Below are 13,832 nucleotides of genomic sequence, written 5' to 3' on the forward strand. Positions count from 1 at the left end.
TGAAGGAAAGAGGGACTAGAGTCACAAGCCATAAGACTTAGCAGCAGCACTGGATGCCCAAGTATTTACTGGAAGCAATATTTCTATCTTTTTTCTACATATGTTTTTGAAAATAATAGGGAAAATCGGGGGAAATGGGGAGGGTGTTGGGGTTTTTTTGTTATTTTACTTGCGGGTTTTTTATGGCAATCTTCCACAAGGGAGAGAAACACGTTTTTTGCTAACATTTATGGTAGAAATACTTGGTTGATTCCAGTAGTTTGGAATATAAGCAAATCAGCACATAGTATTTTAAAAGTTGGATCAGTAATCATCAGAAAGCTGTACAGTGTAGTACTACTGGAAACATGTCAATGTCATCTGATTATTAAACTGTATTACCTATTACTGTACTACACACATACATGGTGCTTGTATGTATCTATATATAAAAATAAAGGTACATACATATATATATAAAAACCCCACTTCAGTTATAGTTCAACATGGTAACACAGCTATAGATCTTTTGAAGTATCTTCCCCATTCTTTTCTTCAAATTAAGAATTAAAATGAGGACTGCTTGTGGCCAGCCCAGGTCTTGTAAGATACAGACCATCCAGAAAAATAATCAATGGCAGTGTAATCTGGATCCCTTCACTCAGCTGATATCCAGGTATACAAGTAAAGTGAAAGTTTCCAAAGATCTTTCAAAGAACTAACTTGGTGAAACCACTCAGAAGTATTTCTGCAATGTAGGAAGAAAATTAGTTTTAGAATTATCTCTTCAGGGTATATATTTGCAATGCTTTATAATCAATCACTGCCGTTTTACACAGGATGCACTGTTATCTGGAAAAGAGATTCAAGATCTTATGTTCTGTGAGGAACTTTACTTGTGGGTTTGTGTGGTCAACTTGTACAGATCTGTTCAGGAAGATCTCTAGGGTGGGTATTTACTCCTAACTTTTTTCACTTCAAAGCTATGAACTACAGTAATTCTTGTATTATACCTGAACATGCCTGTGACAATTTCACCACAACATCTCTGGGTTTTATGCTTCATGTATTTTTCAGTATTTATTGTTTGCTGTCCTCCGGGGCATAACTAAATCATTTGCCCTGCTCAAATTATCCACTCATTGACCAGAACTATTTGCTATTGTAGAGTAAATGTGACTGCACTGCACTGGCTGCTCACAGCTACACTGTCAGTGGCACTTCTGTTATCCACTTTAAAATCTAACCCATACATGGTGACCCCAGATGCAACCTAAGAAGAAAATCCAAGATGAAGGATCACATGAAGAAATGCACAAGGGAAGAAGAAAATTGAAGGCAATATGGTAGTATATGGCAGAAAACATTACTAGGGAAGAGAAAGTAGGGAAAAACCCTAAGAAGGTTAGGGTTTTCCCAAGTATCCATGGGATCGTTATAGTAACAGGTAACACAGAAGTCCATTAATGTAAGTTTTGTCTTCCAGGCAATAGTAACAGTTAGAGGGAATGTTATCCATACTTCACACTCAATGCCATTTCATCTTAAAAGACTTGACAAAATAGGCAAACTCAGCTTAGCAGAACACAACCACAAAGCTACTCAGAAACCTCTATTTCCTTTACAGATGTGGGTACCTGAACACAGTATCATTTGAGCTTTAGCTAGCATGATTCAACTGCTTTTAAACAGGATAGAAAAAGTGTTCCTAAACACTACACATATTAGCAGTGATAATGTCTTCACTGCCAGAAGATGCAATAGGTACACTTTGCAGAACGAAACACTAGCACCCCAGCCTTGTAGTTCTTAAAAACAGTGCAAGGGCACTGTTACTTTATTAACCTTTGTGGGTCTAAGCATCCCAATGGGCAAGCAAACAGCATCACATAGTGGTTTCATCTGAACAACCCTTCCACCACCATCAAATCAGTCACCTTGATTTGATCGGATTTGACTTACCTGGTCCAATACCCACTTTAATAATATCTGCTCCAGAAAGAATAAGTTCTTCTACCATCTCTCCTGTCACCACATTGCCTGCCTAGACAGAAGGAACAGTATCACATATATGGGGGATTTCAAGGCTACTGCAGTAAAGGCTAATAGCAATATAGAGTTTTAGTCAGAGTTTTCATGAGTTGAACTACATAGATTTAGGAAGAATATAGTTCACTCTATTGTTCATTGTGCATGTCAGAGAGATTAAACAAACCACACAGGTACATTCTCAAGTCAAACAACTGTCATGATTGGTGCAGTAAACCCTAATCCTTAAGATCCCATTAGGATAGTGGCTTCATTTTCCATCCTCCTAATCCTCACCCAGATGCTCTCAACCACATCATCTGCAACTGCAACAATTTAAGCCCTGCCATTCTTCACCCAGCAGACTGCGGACTGCTCATCTCACAGCTGGACAACTTGACCAGAAGGAAGCTGTGAGAGACAGTATCAAAAGCCTTATTATTAAAGAAATATTACATCCACCACCTTCCCTTCATCCATTAGGCCAGGTGACCTTATCACAGGTTATTAAAATAAACTGGACTTTCCTTTTGTGACCCCATGTTGATTATGCCTGCATACTGCACTGTTCTTTAAATGTCTTTCAACAGCACTTAGTATGATCTTCTCCACAATTTCTCCTGCTACTGAGGTTAGACTAACAGGTCTCTAGTTACCCAGGTCTTTCCTCACACTCTTCTTGTAAACTCAAATAATGTTGGATAGCTTTCTGTCAGCAGGGACCTCTCCCTTTGGTAGGTGATGGAGAGGGGTCCTGCTGTAACACCTGCTAGCTCTGTCAGTATTCTGGGATGGATCTCATCAGACTCATCATTCTACCAGATATTTGAAAACTAATTATGGTTTGCATTTCAGCTCTGTCACTTGTTTTGTGTCTATAGCATGTTTCTAACTAGAAAAAAAATGCATACAATAAACCTGCATGAAACACATGTCATTACCTGCATCATCCATTCTGCACTTGTCCTGAGATATGGTATTAATTTGTGGGCATCTGAATTTAGGATCTAGAGATGTTCATAAAACCTCTTATGTATGACATTCCTGGATTTAGCAAGTGTTTGTAGTAGTACTGACATGGGCAGAGCAGGAAGCAAATCCTTAATCTTTCCTTATTTTCTATTGAAACAAAACTCCTGCTGAAGGTAACAGCTACCAAGGGAATGTTGGGCAAGACTTATTCTCCACTTACTGATTTTTGCCTTCTATTTTACCATTTATTTATTTTTAATGAATTTTACTTCCCCCTTTTATCAGCCTGAAATAGCTGACAAGCCACCACCTGAGGCCCTTATGAAAACAATGATACCATAAGGCAGCAATTTGTGGTCTGTGACAGAGCACCGCTTACTTTTGCTCAAAACTGCTGATATTGATTAAAAATAAAATAAACCAGAATACAACAGAAAAGTCAGGAAATAAAGAATATAGGATAGGCAGTATTTCCAGCTTACTCGTGCTTCCTTTCTGGCTCAGTGGTAATCTGTTACACTAAGTGCTGTGCACTCCACAGTAAGGTGACAGAGAGTGCACTGCTTACAGTACAGAAGCAGCTGACATTGGGAAAGCAGATGATTACCTGCACAGTATGACATGCAGCACATTACAACTTGGTAAAATACTGCAGTATCTGCAGGAACAAATGGGTGTTAAAGTCAGTGGCTCCATGAGATTTGAGATCAAGTAGGTATTTAACTTAAACAGCAGTGTCTTCTTATTAGCAGAGCATAGCAGGTTGTCAAACTGTCTTTTCAGAAATGCTAACCAGACGTTTAATGTTAAGTTACTACTAGAGAATGTTGGAACTGCATATGTTGATTCAAAATGCTCATCCTAGCGGGGAAAAGCACTTATGTCCCCAGCATACATTTTTTCCTGGAATGCATGTACACACATCAGTGGTTTCTGTCTTTCTCAATCTACAGATTCTTAACACATTTTCAGGGAAAATGTGCAGTTTTACACAGCAGACCTCAACCTGCTGATGACAGGCCTTCTTCTCTTAGGTAATCTTTGCAGACCTCATGAGAGCAGAGAGACATGAGAGGCACAGCTATCTGCATGTGAAGAGACCCTAGTTTCACAGCTGAAGAGCAGGGAAAGCTGTTTTCTCACATCCAGCTGAACTCTACTTCCACTGAAACAAATGTTTGCTTTACCACTGACGTCAGTATGACAGCTGAATAGAGACAAAAGGCCTTTGAAAGCTCCACCTGTAAGGTAAAACCAGAATACTTCAACTATAAAAAAATGTGAAAAGGTGAATATAGGAAGTCTGAGACTACAGAGATGAAACCTCCTTAAAATTAACTCAGAATATAAAATGGAACTTGTACTAAGAAGCCACTACTGACTATACATTTTGGGTTGTATTTGGGCAAGCAGTCAGGGCCCATAGTAACTGGTGGAAGTACTGTATTAGTGAAAACTATGTCCATGTGAATGATGAGCCAGGTACTACTGCATTTATAATCTACTACAGATCTGGCTTTCTTGAAAGAGGTGCAGCCTGGGAATTATCTTACTGCAAACCTAACTGCAACCCCTGGCAGCGAAGTAACAGCATCAGTAACACCTAACCATGCTTTTAGTGTGGTCAGTTATTAGGGGCTACAACATATTACCCTGGCTGTGGGTCTGGCCTTACACATGCAGGGCAACACTCAGCTGTACCATCACTGGGTGTGAGGTTTCCAGTGAGCATCACCCTGGCTCATTCCAGCAGTATCCAGGCAGACTGTGGGTCAGTTCTGAGGGAAATCCTGGCCTCAGAAAATTCAAAGGGAGTTTCACTACTGACTTTAATGGGATCAAGATTTCACCTAACAGGATTATAAAAGGCTACAGCTTCTCAGACAGAGATACAAAAAAAAAAAAAAAAAAAAAAAAATCAGTGAACACAGTAGGGCAGTGCCTCTGAATTTCAGTCAGGCATTTGATACTGCATCTCCTAAAAGCCTGCTATAAATATCGACTTGCACTAAGGCACACTGCTGCACTGATTGAAAGCTGTTGGCAAATGGCAATAGATCAAGCTGGGGAGAAGTGTCTGTGACAACAGTTCTCAAACTTTCTTCTTGTATCCTATGAGGAAAGCACAGTCTGTGCCTCCACACTATCAGGAACACTGCCAGAGGACACTTCCCACCCACCAAAGCAAGGGGTGCTTTACCATAAGACAGAGAGATGATGCCCTTTGCAAGGCTGAGCCATACCAGATGGGTGTTTGCACTCCGTACTGTGACTGACCCAAGACAGCCTTGGCAGTAGCACTGTGTCCTACCCTAGGATCCCAGCTGGTCTCTGCTCTGAGACCTGCCCACCATGGTGGGCATGCCATGACTGGACTGACTCTTGCTGTGTGTTACAGAGAGAAACTGAGATCAGTCTGCATGGCATTCTTTGAATGAATTCTCCCTCTAGTAAGGCCCTTACAAGCTCTGCTGCTGACTTAAAGTGGAGTAATAGTTTCTGGCCCATGCTGTTTACTTAGGCTCCTACTTTATGATTCCACCTGCTTCCCTTTCTGGCCCACATCTTGTGGGTGCTACAGCATCTGCAAGCATGCCCTGCTTTTCACTCCTGCCTTGTTCCTCTCCCTAGGGTTTCTTCTGTACAGTGAACAGAGAACACCATGAAAAGAAAACTTCACAACAAAAACTTGGAAAAGCTTGCTGGCAAAGATAACTGAGCTTGCTAAACAGACTCCCAGTAACATAGAAGAACCATAATGTCTACAATTACACTAACAAATAAGGACTATGCTTACTGCAATACAAAGGCTCTGACCCTCAATCATGAACGTCAACCGAAGTTTTGCTTTAGACTTCAGCAAGCTGGAAAAACCCAAGCACATGATGTCGTGCTACAGTGAAACACCCCACTGGACCATTACTCTTGATTCTGAAAGGCAATGCTGCATTTGTGAGAGGCTTAAATACTGCTTCTCCCTCCATCCTCAATATAATCATTGAAGGCAAGTCATGTTGTGCCTTTATGCTCCTGTTTGCCCACCCTATCCTTTATGTTCCAAAAGATTGATCTTCTTTGTAAATTACTATGAAAGGTAAGAGTGAAAAGAGCTTGTCAGAGTCAGGCAGAACAATATAAGGTAACACAATTATAAGAAAGTATTTTAAAAAGGCAAAAACATGCATTTGAAAGGTCATCACACAAGAGACATCCTCCTTCTGCACTGGAGTATCAGCCACAGAGTACTAGGTTAACCACAGTTGCTTGGTACACTGCCTTTCAGCCTCAGAGCTGAACCCATTCCATGGCCCCTGGGGACACACATTCCTTGAGCCCTGGGGTTAGGTTACTGTTATGTACTGCTCTGCAGCTGACTGTGGAATGAGTCGTCATGCTGAGGAAAGCAAACAAGGCAGCCTGCAAGGTCCTGGAGATCACTTTCAGCTATGAGAAAGCTTCTTTATTTTTATATCTTCTCTTTAACTGCTAACCTTTTTGTTTGAAAGCTGTAACAGCAGACAGCATACTGCAGGCATAGCAGAGAGACATCAAAGAAGACAGAACAAGTAGCAGCAGGACATGTCTTCCAGAGTATCATAAAAAGGAGCCTGCATTTCAGCCAGGAATAGCTGTAAAAGGCCATCTTGGCACAGAGCATAAAGTAAACTCATTTGGAAGTGGGGTAGAAGTGTGTGTCTCTTGTTCAGAGACTTTCAGGGACTGCAGAGACTCTGGAGGCTTTGGAAAACAGAGGGGTTTTGAACACCCCAGGTTTGTTGGCATGCTCTTAGGAATGTAAATCATCCACATGCAGGAGATTAAAAACATGAGCCATAGTAAGCTGCCTTCACAGAAAGGAGCTAGTCAGAAAAGGCAGCTGAAAGGTCAGGGCTGTGTATACGTTCAAGCAGGTGGTGCTGTCAGGACAATGAGACTTGCAGTAACAATAACCTTAGTCACAGAAGCAGATAAACTAAGCAGGTAGCTTAACAGATGTGGGAAGTAGATGAGACGGGCTCTAGAACCTAGGACTAAAACCTGGGCTTAATATGTGACTTTGACATTGACCTCCTGTGCTTTCTGGGCAATTCATCTTGATTGTTTTCCCTCCTCAGTCAGCAAAGTCAGCAGTCTGTGGGGAGGTGGAGGAGTGGAGAACACACAATTTTCTTTCCACTTTTGATACAGAAAATTTTTAATTTTTTTAACTACATGTTTTAAGGTCCTTCCCACAGCTCTTCAAGCCAAAGACACTGGACTAATCATGTCACTAAGGGCAATACTTCAGATTCAAAGTAAGAAAATAATCCTTCCCTTACTGCAGTGAAAAAGGAGCAAGAAGCTCAGAAAGACCACATCTATCACTTCATGCTTCCAAAAGCCTTCTCCAAAGCCATGGGAAACATGGCCATACTAAAAAGGTTCCTAGGTCTGCTGCTAGTTGTGGAAGAATGTCTATTCATCTTAGCCTATGGTAATCTGGGACCCCTAAGGCATCCAACTCATTTCCATTTTCCAATGCCACCATCATTCAGAGGTGAACATCACCTTTCTCCAATATGGAAGGGAAGAAAATAGTCTTCCCTGAGTGGCCTGACCATGCAGTTCCCTATTGAACCAAGCCAGTTTGCATTTCTACTTCACGTTTACTTTGCAGGTGTGAAGCTTTGTGTCTGGCATGAAAAAGTGAGAAAGTGTTGCCTAAACATGATTTTTTGCTACACTGGCTCCAAGAAAGGCTGGTAGCTGCTGCTTGTTTGTCAACTTCTGCTATTATCAGTGAAACAAATTCAGACCCACTTCTTCAAGGGCCCTGGGAAACACACAGGCATAGGGGCTCTGTTGCAAGGAGTCCTATGACAATGCAAACACCCTGCTCTTAGTGCAAAAGGGCTAGAAGAATAATGGCATTAGTGCACTGAGAAGGGATACCAACATCGCAGAGAGGACATAAAAAGCCCCAGCACTGACTGTTTGCTCCCTAATGACCCTGTTCATTGCACAACACTCTATGATACTTATCATAGGCAAGCATTAGCCTATGTTCAGTTGTCTTCACAGTGATCTAATAGATGAAAACAGCTATTGGCCTCAACTAGCCAGAACCATCACTGAATTCACACAGCAGACCTCACCTTGGAATCACCAAAATACACCTACACGCTTTATGCTTAGAGGTCACATCTGGTGTGGCAAGAAGGATATGAGTAGGAAAAATATTTGATCCACTCAGCATGCCCTGCCAACATCAAGCTGCTCTATCAGAGCACACACTGAACATTCCCACAGAAATTATCAGTAATGGAAGACTGAAAAAGCCAACACGTTACTAAACAGCTGTCACTTGGCTCAGAGTTGAAATCTTGGTGAATTGAAAGGGTAGGTGAACAAAGCTGCCCTCTGTATTCCCAGAAGGGTATCTGTCCACTTGTGTGTGTCTGGAAGACAAGAGGTTTGAGTCATACTTTTTCTTTCTGTCTTACATTCCTTTTCTAAAAATTGATGGAGCTACCACAGAGCTTCTGATGCCTACCAGCTAAACTCTGGGGCCTGTTCCTGGACAGAACTCCCACACAGCCCCTCCATCCTGTCTACACACTTACCATAATGGTGTGATGTGGGAACAGCGCACGGACAGACTTCACAAACTTCACGAAGTGCTCAGAATAGCCGTTTGCCACATCCAGGCAGATGTACCTAATGGATGGAATGGCCTCTAGAATACTTGTCAACTTGTCCAAATCAGCTTTTCCACTACCTGAGCTTGCTGCTACATGCTAGAAAGACATGGAGAACAAAAGGGAGCAGGAGTTTGTAAAAACTGGGATAAACACCCACCTTGTGTGTCTTTTTCTGTATAGTTTTGAGAGGACTTGTACTGGGAAACTAGAGAAAATCATATTATTTAACATGAAATAAATACCTTCCTGGGAACATCAGTGTTACTCCTGTTTTGTTTAAAGGTTTTATAACAAAGCGAAATTAGCATTTGATCAGCTCTTCATTCACAAGTGGATTCTCACAGACAAATATAATCATCACCTGAGATGTCTGACAGCTCAGCCATATTCATATTAACACAAATGAAAGAGAAGCCCTAACTTGGCATATTTCCAAGAAGGCAGAGTGGCAAAATTTGGAGCACTGTCAGAGAGTGGGATCTGGGCCTTTAAGTTCAACAGATACTTCCTTGATCTACAGAATCACAGAATAGATGAGCTTGAACGGGACCTCTGGAGACTGTGTAGTACAACCCTCTTGTCAAGCAGGGTCAGCTACCATTGGAAACAAGCAGATTGCTTCCTCCTTTGTCCTCTTGTAAGTTCTTTCCAACAGAAAAATAGTCTCCACAGCTGTTGGCCCACAAAACGTCTGCAGAGATCTAAGGTCACAGAACAAGTCAGTATTTAATCACTAGGAGATCCTACTCCAGTGATTATGAACCACAAATACACAATCTAAGTGCCCAAGTGTCCAGAGACAGGATGTTCCTGGGACCACTTTCTACCCTACAGTGGCATATTAGCACTCCTGATGAACCTACGTGATAGGCTGCTTTCAGACAATCCTGTAATTAATAGACTTTATAATGTAATTCTAAAATGTGCCACAGGTAAACATGCAGTACAGCTTTGTGGTATTCTTTTCTGTACAAAAAAGGTTTCAAAACTGCACAGAACTCCAAAAAGGAAGGGAGACAGCCAGGCATCCTCTTACACCACCTTTCCTAATAGCAGGGGACTGCCAGAAGGACACAGAAGAAATCAGGATACAAAAAAGTCAGCATATAAGTCAGTGTTTGAATTTATGGCCATTCTCTGTAACAGCTCAGGCCAGGACCCTGTGAACAACTGGGGCAGCACAGCTTAGTTGCACAGTGTGAGCTCTAATGCAAGGAGGTAAATGGAGGACAGATACACTCTGACAACTTTCAGTGCTCATTCCTGCTTGGGCCCAGAACCTGGGTCCCTCCAGCCTGAAGGCTCTGCATCCACCTTCACTTCACACCTGATAGCAAAGACTCTGCCTAGCCTGAGGACACGGAGGGCCAGCTTGAGGTTGGGTTACTCAAGGGTATTTTCATGTCTTGGACTTCTCTCTTACCAGGACTACCACAGCTTCTGACAGCAACAGAAGCACAGCAGTTAGACCTATCACCAAGTATATCCTTCTTCTTTGTTCAGGACATTTCTCTGTTTCAATTCCAGGCAAACACAAACTTTCCTTTTTTTGCATCTTAATACAAGCATTTTCATAATGGACTCACATAGCTATTCTTTTTAAACCAGGACAAACCACTTCCCTTGATGCATTTAAGAACAACAAATATCTTCGATCCCCAAAACCTCACTTAACAACAGTATTCACAAGAGACTCCATTGTATATGAGTTCAGAACAAAGCAACAAGCCGTAATAATTTACAGTATGGAAATGTACCTCAAGGCATTCTGGGTGATTGGCAGCAAACAGTTTCCATTCTTCCAGAGAATAATGCTTGTGAATTGCAGTGAACATTGCATGCTAGTAAAAATAAGAAAACTGGTATTACTGTCCAAGTTAGTCATCTTTCCCTCAGCTGTGGAGTAACACGATACTAGAAATTCCCATTTTAAGCATAGTCTTGTCCTGTTTGAAGAAAACAGTAATTAACAGACCAGGTTTGTCAAAGGAAAATTAGTACACTTAGCCAACCTCTCAAGATCAGGTTTCTGATGTGTTTCATGAAGTTATAGTCAATATTCTGAATGTACTGCAAGAACTCAAGGCAAGCCTTGAGGCCAGAGGCGAATTTACTAGTGAGGGCTGGCAGCTGCAGGTTTATCCAGTAATCTGCACTTTCAAAACTGCTGTAAGCTACTAATTTTTTTCTGGAAGAGAGCACAATTAAGACCTCAAAAACTGAGCTCTGGAAGCTTTATCTGAAGCTGAGCTACACCAAAGCTGGAAGCTTCCCAGTGTCTCCATCTTGGAGCCTTGTCTCTGGTAGCTGCATTGCTGTAAAAGCACAGCTGCTTTGCAGTGAAACCACACCTTCTTCTGGATTTTTTAATTCATGCCCCCCTGTTCTCCATCAAACATAGCTAAAAAGTAGAAAAGGCTGCTTACTGTCACCCAGTGGCTTCCCAATTGTTTCAGAAAGGAGAATCGCGACTTACTTTTGCCATAACCACAGCCATTTCAAATGTCCCCACAGTGTCCATGTTTGCCACTATAATGGGAATTCCTGTGTATGTCTGCTTGGAGTTGCGGAAGGTGAAGGTGCGCGTGAGGTCAACCTGCAATGAATAGGGACACATTCTTTTAAGTAACTGATTGCAATCTAACAAGAGTTTTGCCACTGACTTCAGATACAGCAAGCTTGTACATTGCTTCTTAATCTTCCTCTTTTCATTCCACTATTACCTCACTTAATTTTGTACAACTTCTGCCTTCCAAATAAGAAAGAAAAATCTGTAAATAAAATAATGTTTTCTGTGTTGCAGAGTGCTCCTGCTGAAGAAATAAAGAATCAGCTGTGGGTTTTGTTTTTTTTTAATTACCAGGTCAGAAGGGGTTGGAGAGGCAAGAAGGGACAATGAGGACTGTGGATTGTTTTATATAGAAGTAATCCTCAGTTGTTCTTTGACTGCCCGAGAAACCCAAGCTGATATCCTAACTCCACAGAATTCAGAACTGGAACTCAGTCTGCAGAGCACAGAGGGCTTTGTCCCACTCTTTACCGTAAATGACAATATAATAAAGTAAGCTCTTGGCAGACTTGCCAAACAATATGAACCACAAGGCTGCTAGTTTCTAAGCTCATTTCTTACAACTACATCAGCCTTCATCTTCAAAGTTATTTCTCCTCCAGTATCCTCAAATGATCATGGTAACAACAGGCATTTTGTTCCTTGCATTTGCAAGAGGAGGTATCATATTTAGATTGGTTCCCACTGGTCTACTTAGCATCTTACAACAGAGAAAAAAAGAAAACAACTCTAAGAAATGCACAACTCTTGAGGTATTAGGTTAGTCTCTTTAGTAACAGTGAAAATTAAGGATCTTTTATAGCTTTTTCCTTCTTACTTCAGCTTTAATCCAGGAACATTCAGAGACCTGAAATGAACTGAAACCCATCAACACAAAGGAGGTCATGTAAAAAATACAGGACTTCAATTATTTAACAGATTTTGAGCACTGTAGCAGGCTACATTCTAATTGATTATTATAATGGAAGGTTTATTACTTGTAAAGAACTTGGTGCCTCAATGATGCATTGCAAAAGAGCTCCTTATTTTGTGTAAGTTCATAATGAAAGGGTCACTTAGGTGAACAAGCTAAGATACATCTTTAATGGAGACTTACCCCTCTTCCCATTTATTATCAGAGAGGCACAGTTCTCCACCTATCACTGATGACATAGCATTCTTATGGGAATTTCTGCTGCAGCCAACACACAAGGAATGATTCTCACCTCCACTTACTATAGCTTCTCATTGTGTGACTTCCATCCGGATGCACCTCATGCAATTATGTACACAACTGGCAATTCCGTAACAGCAGGCATTTATGAGGGATAATTGTGAGGCTTTCCCTAATGAGGCTTTTGTTTTATAAGAGCAGGAGAAATGGCACACTGGGCTGAAGATGTTTATGTGATGCCCTCCAAACAGCCAGTACCATGTCTGGGAAGGAAACATAAGAACCAGGCAAGTCTTGAAAGACTCTTTCCCTAGCCTACCTTCCCAGGTTGCAAGAAGCTCATGTTTACAGACCTTAAAAGACAGAGGTCTCCTTCAATCCATTGTGCTGAACAGCCATTCACAGACAGAATCTACCTTGCAGTTTTTTTCAATCCTTCACATCTTTAGTCTCTCCAATATCCCATAGCAATAAATTCCACAGATGAATTATACACTGCATAAAAACTACGACCTTTGCCTGACAATAACATTCAGTGCTCCCTATTTCTTGTTTTGTGAGAGACAATCAACAGCCACTTATCAGTTTCACCTTTTCCGTTTCAGTCCTCACTTCATCGACTTCTAGCACGTCCACCACAGCTGCTGCTTCTCCATACAAAACAGTCCTAGTATGTTTACTTTTTCTCTCATGTGGAAACCAGTTAATACTGCTGATTATCCTGGCTGTCATTTTCTCTATCTAATTATGCTGTTCTCATGAAGGGATCACCAGAACTGTGAAGTCAAGGTGAACATAGCAAGGAGTATCACAAAGCTAACTGGTTTTCCTTAGTTGTTCTAGTAAGATTCTGGATCATCTCTTTGTCTCTCTCCTGAGTGGTAACAGCTCATCTATAGCTTATTGTTCTATTCATTATGAGAAAATAACTTCTGACCCTAGGATTGCTCATCATCACTCCACAACTGTAAAAGTTTATTTGGAAAGAAAAATCATAAACCTAGGCATGCAACATAGGAAAGTACTAGGACATTGGCTGTTCTGTCAAAGCTCCCTGGACTTACCTGAATTTACAAATTTTAATTAATGACTAGACTTCCTACGGAACACTTGTGTGGTGAACTAAAAACGGACAGCCTGCAGAAGCAAGTCCAGCAAAGGCAAAAATAGCAGGCTACTGAGACCCCACAGACAGATAATGCTGCTCCCACTCCAACCATTGTTTGAACCAACTTTGAATTCAAGCTTCAAATTTCCTGGTATCTTTCCAAAAAGTGAAAGCAATCATGGGAAATGAAGGCAGCATAAGGAATCAAAAACAAGTACCAACACAGCAAACATACAAGAAGAGCTGTAAACACCCCAAACTGCCTCTCTAAGAAGCTGACTTAATCCTAGTTACTGCATAAAAAGCTATCCTTGCACAAAACGAGGCATTCACAGCAGAGAA

General features: G+C 41.3%; 1 protein-coding gene across 2 annotated transcripts in view; it reads right to left on the reverse strand.

Moving 5' to 3' along the window:
• GMPR (guanosine monophosphate reductase) overlaps positions 1–13,832 on the reverse strand; it is a 40,440-nt gene that overhangs the window by 24,077 nt on the left and 2,531 nt on the right. Inside the window, exons 2-5 of one of the 2 annotated variants that reach the window (XM_054381746.1) lie at positions 11,137–11,256; positions 10,418–10,501; positions 8,583–8,756; positions 1,942–2,023 (exon numbers count right to left, since the gene is read on the reverse strand). In XM_054381746.1, the coding sequence (XP_054237721.1) occupies positions 1,942–2,023; positions 8,583–8,756; positions 10,418–10,501; positions 11,137–11,256 (460 nt within the window). The remainder of the gene's footprint in view (positions 1–1,941; positions 2,024–8,582; positions 8,757–10,417; positions 10,502–11,136; positions 11,257–13,832) is intronic. The other variant, XM_054381747.1, reaches the window with a different exon arrangement.

The sequence above is a fragment of the Indicator indicator genome, chromosome 6 (genome assembly GCF_027791375.1).
Source record: "Indicator indicator isolate 239-I01 chromosome 6, UM_Iind_1.1, whole genome shotgun sequence".
Lineage (NCBI taxonomy): Eukaryota > Metazoa > Chordata > Aves > Piciformes > Indicatoridae > Indicator > Indicator indicator.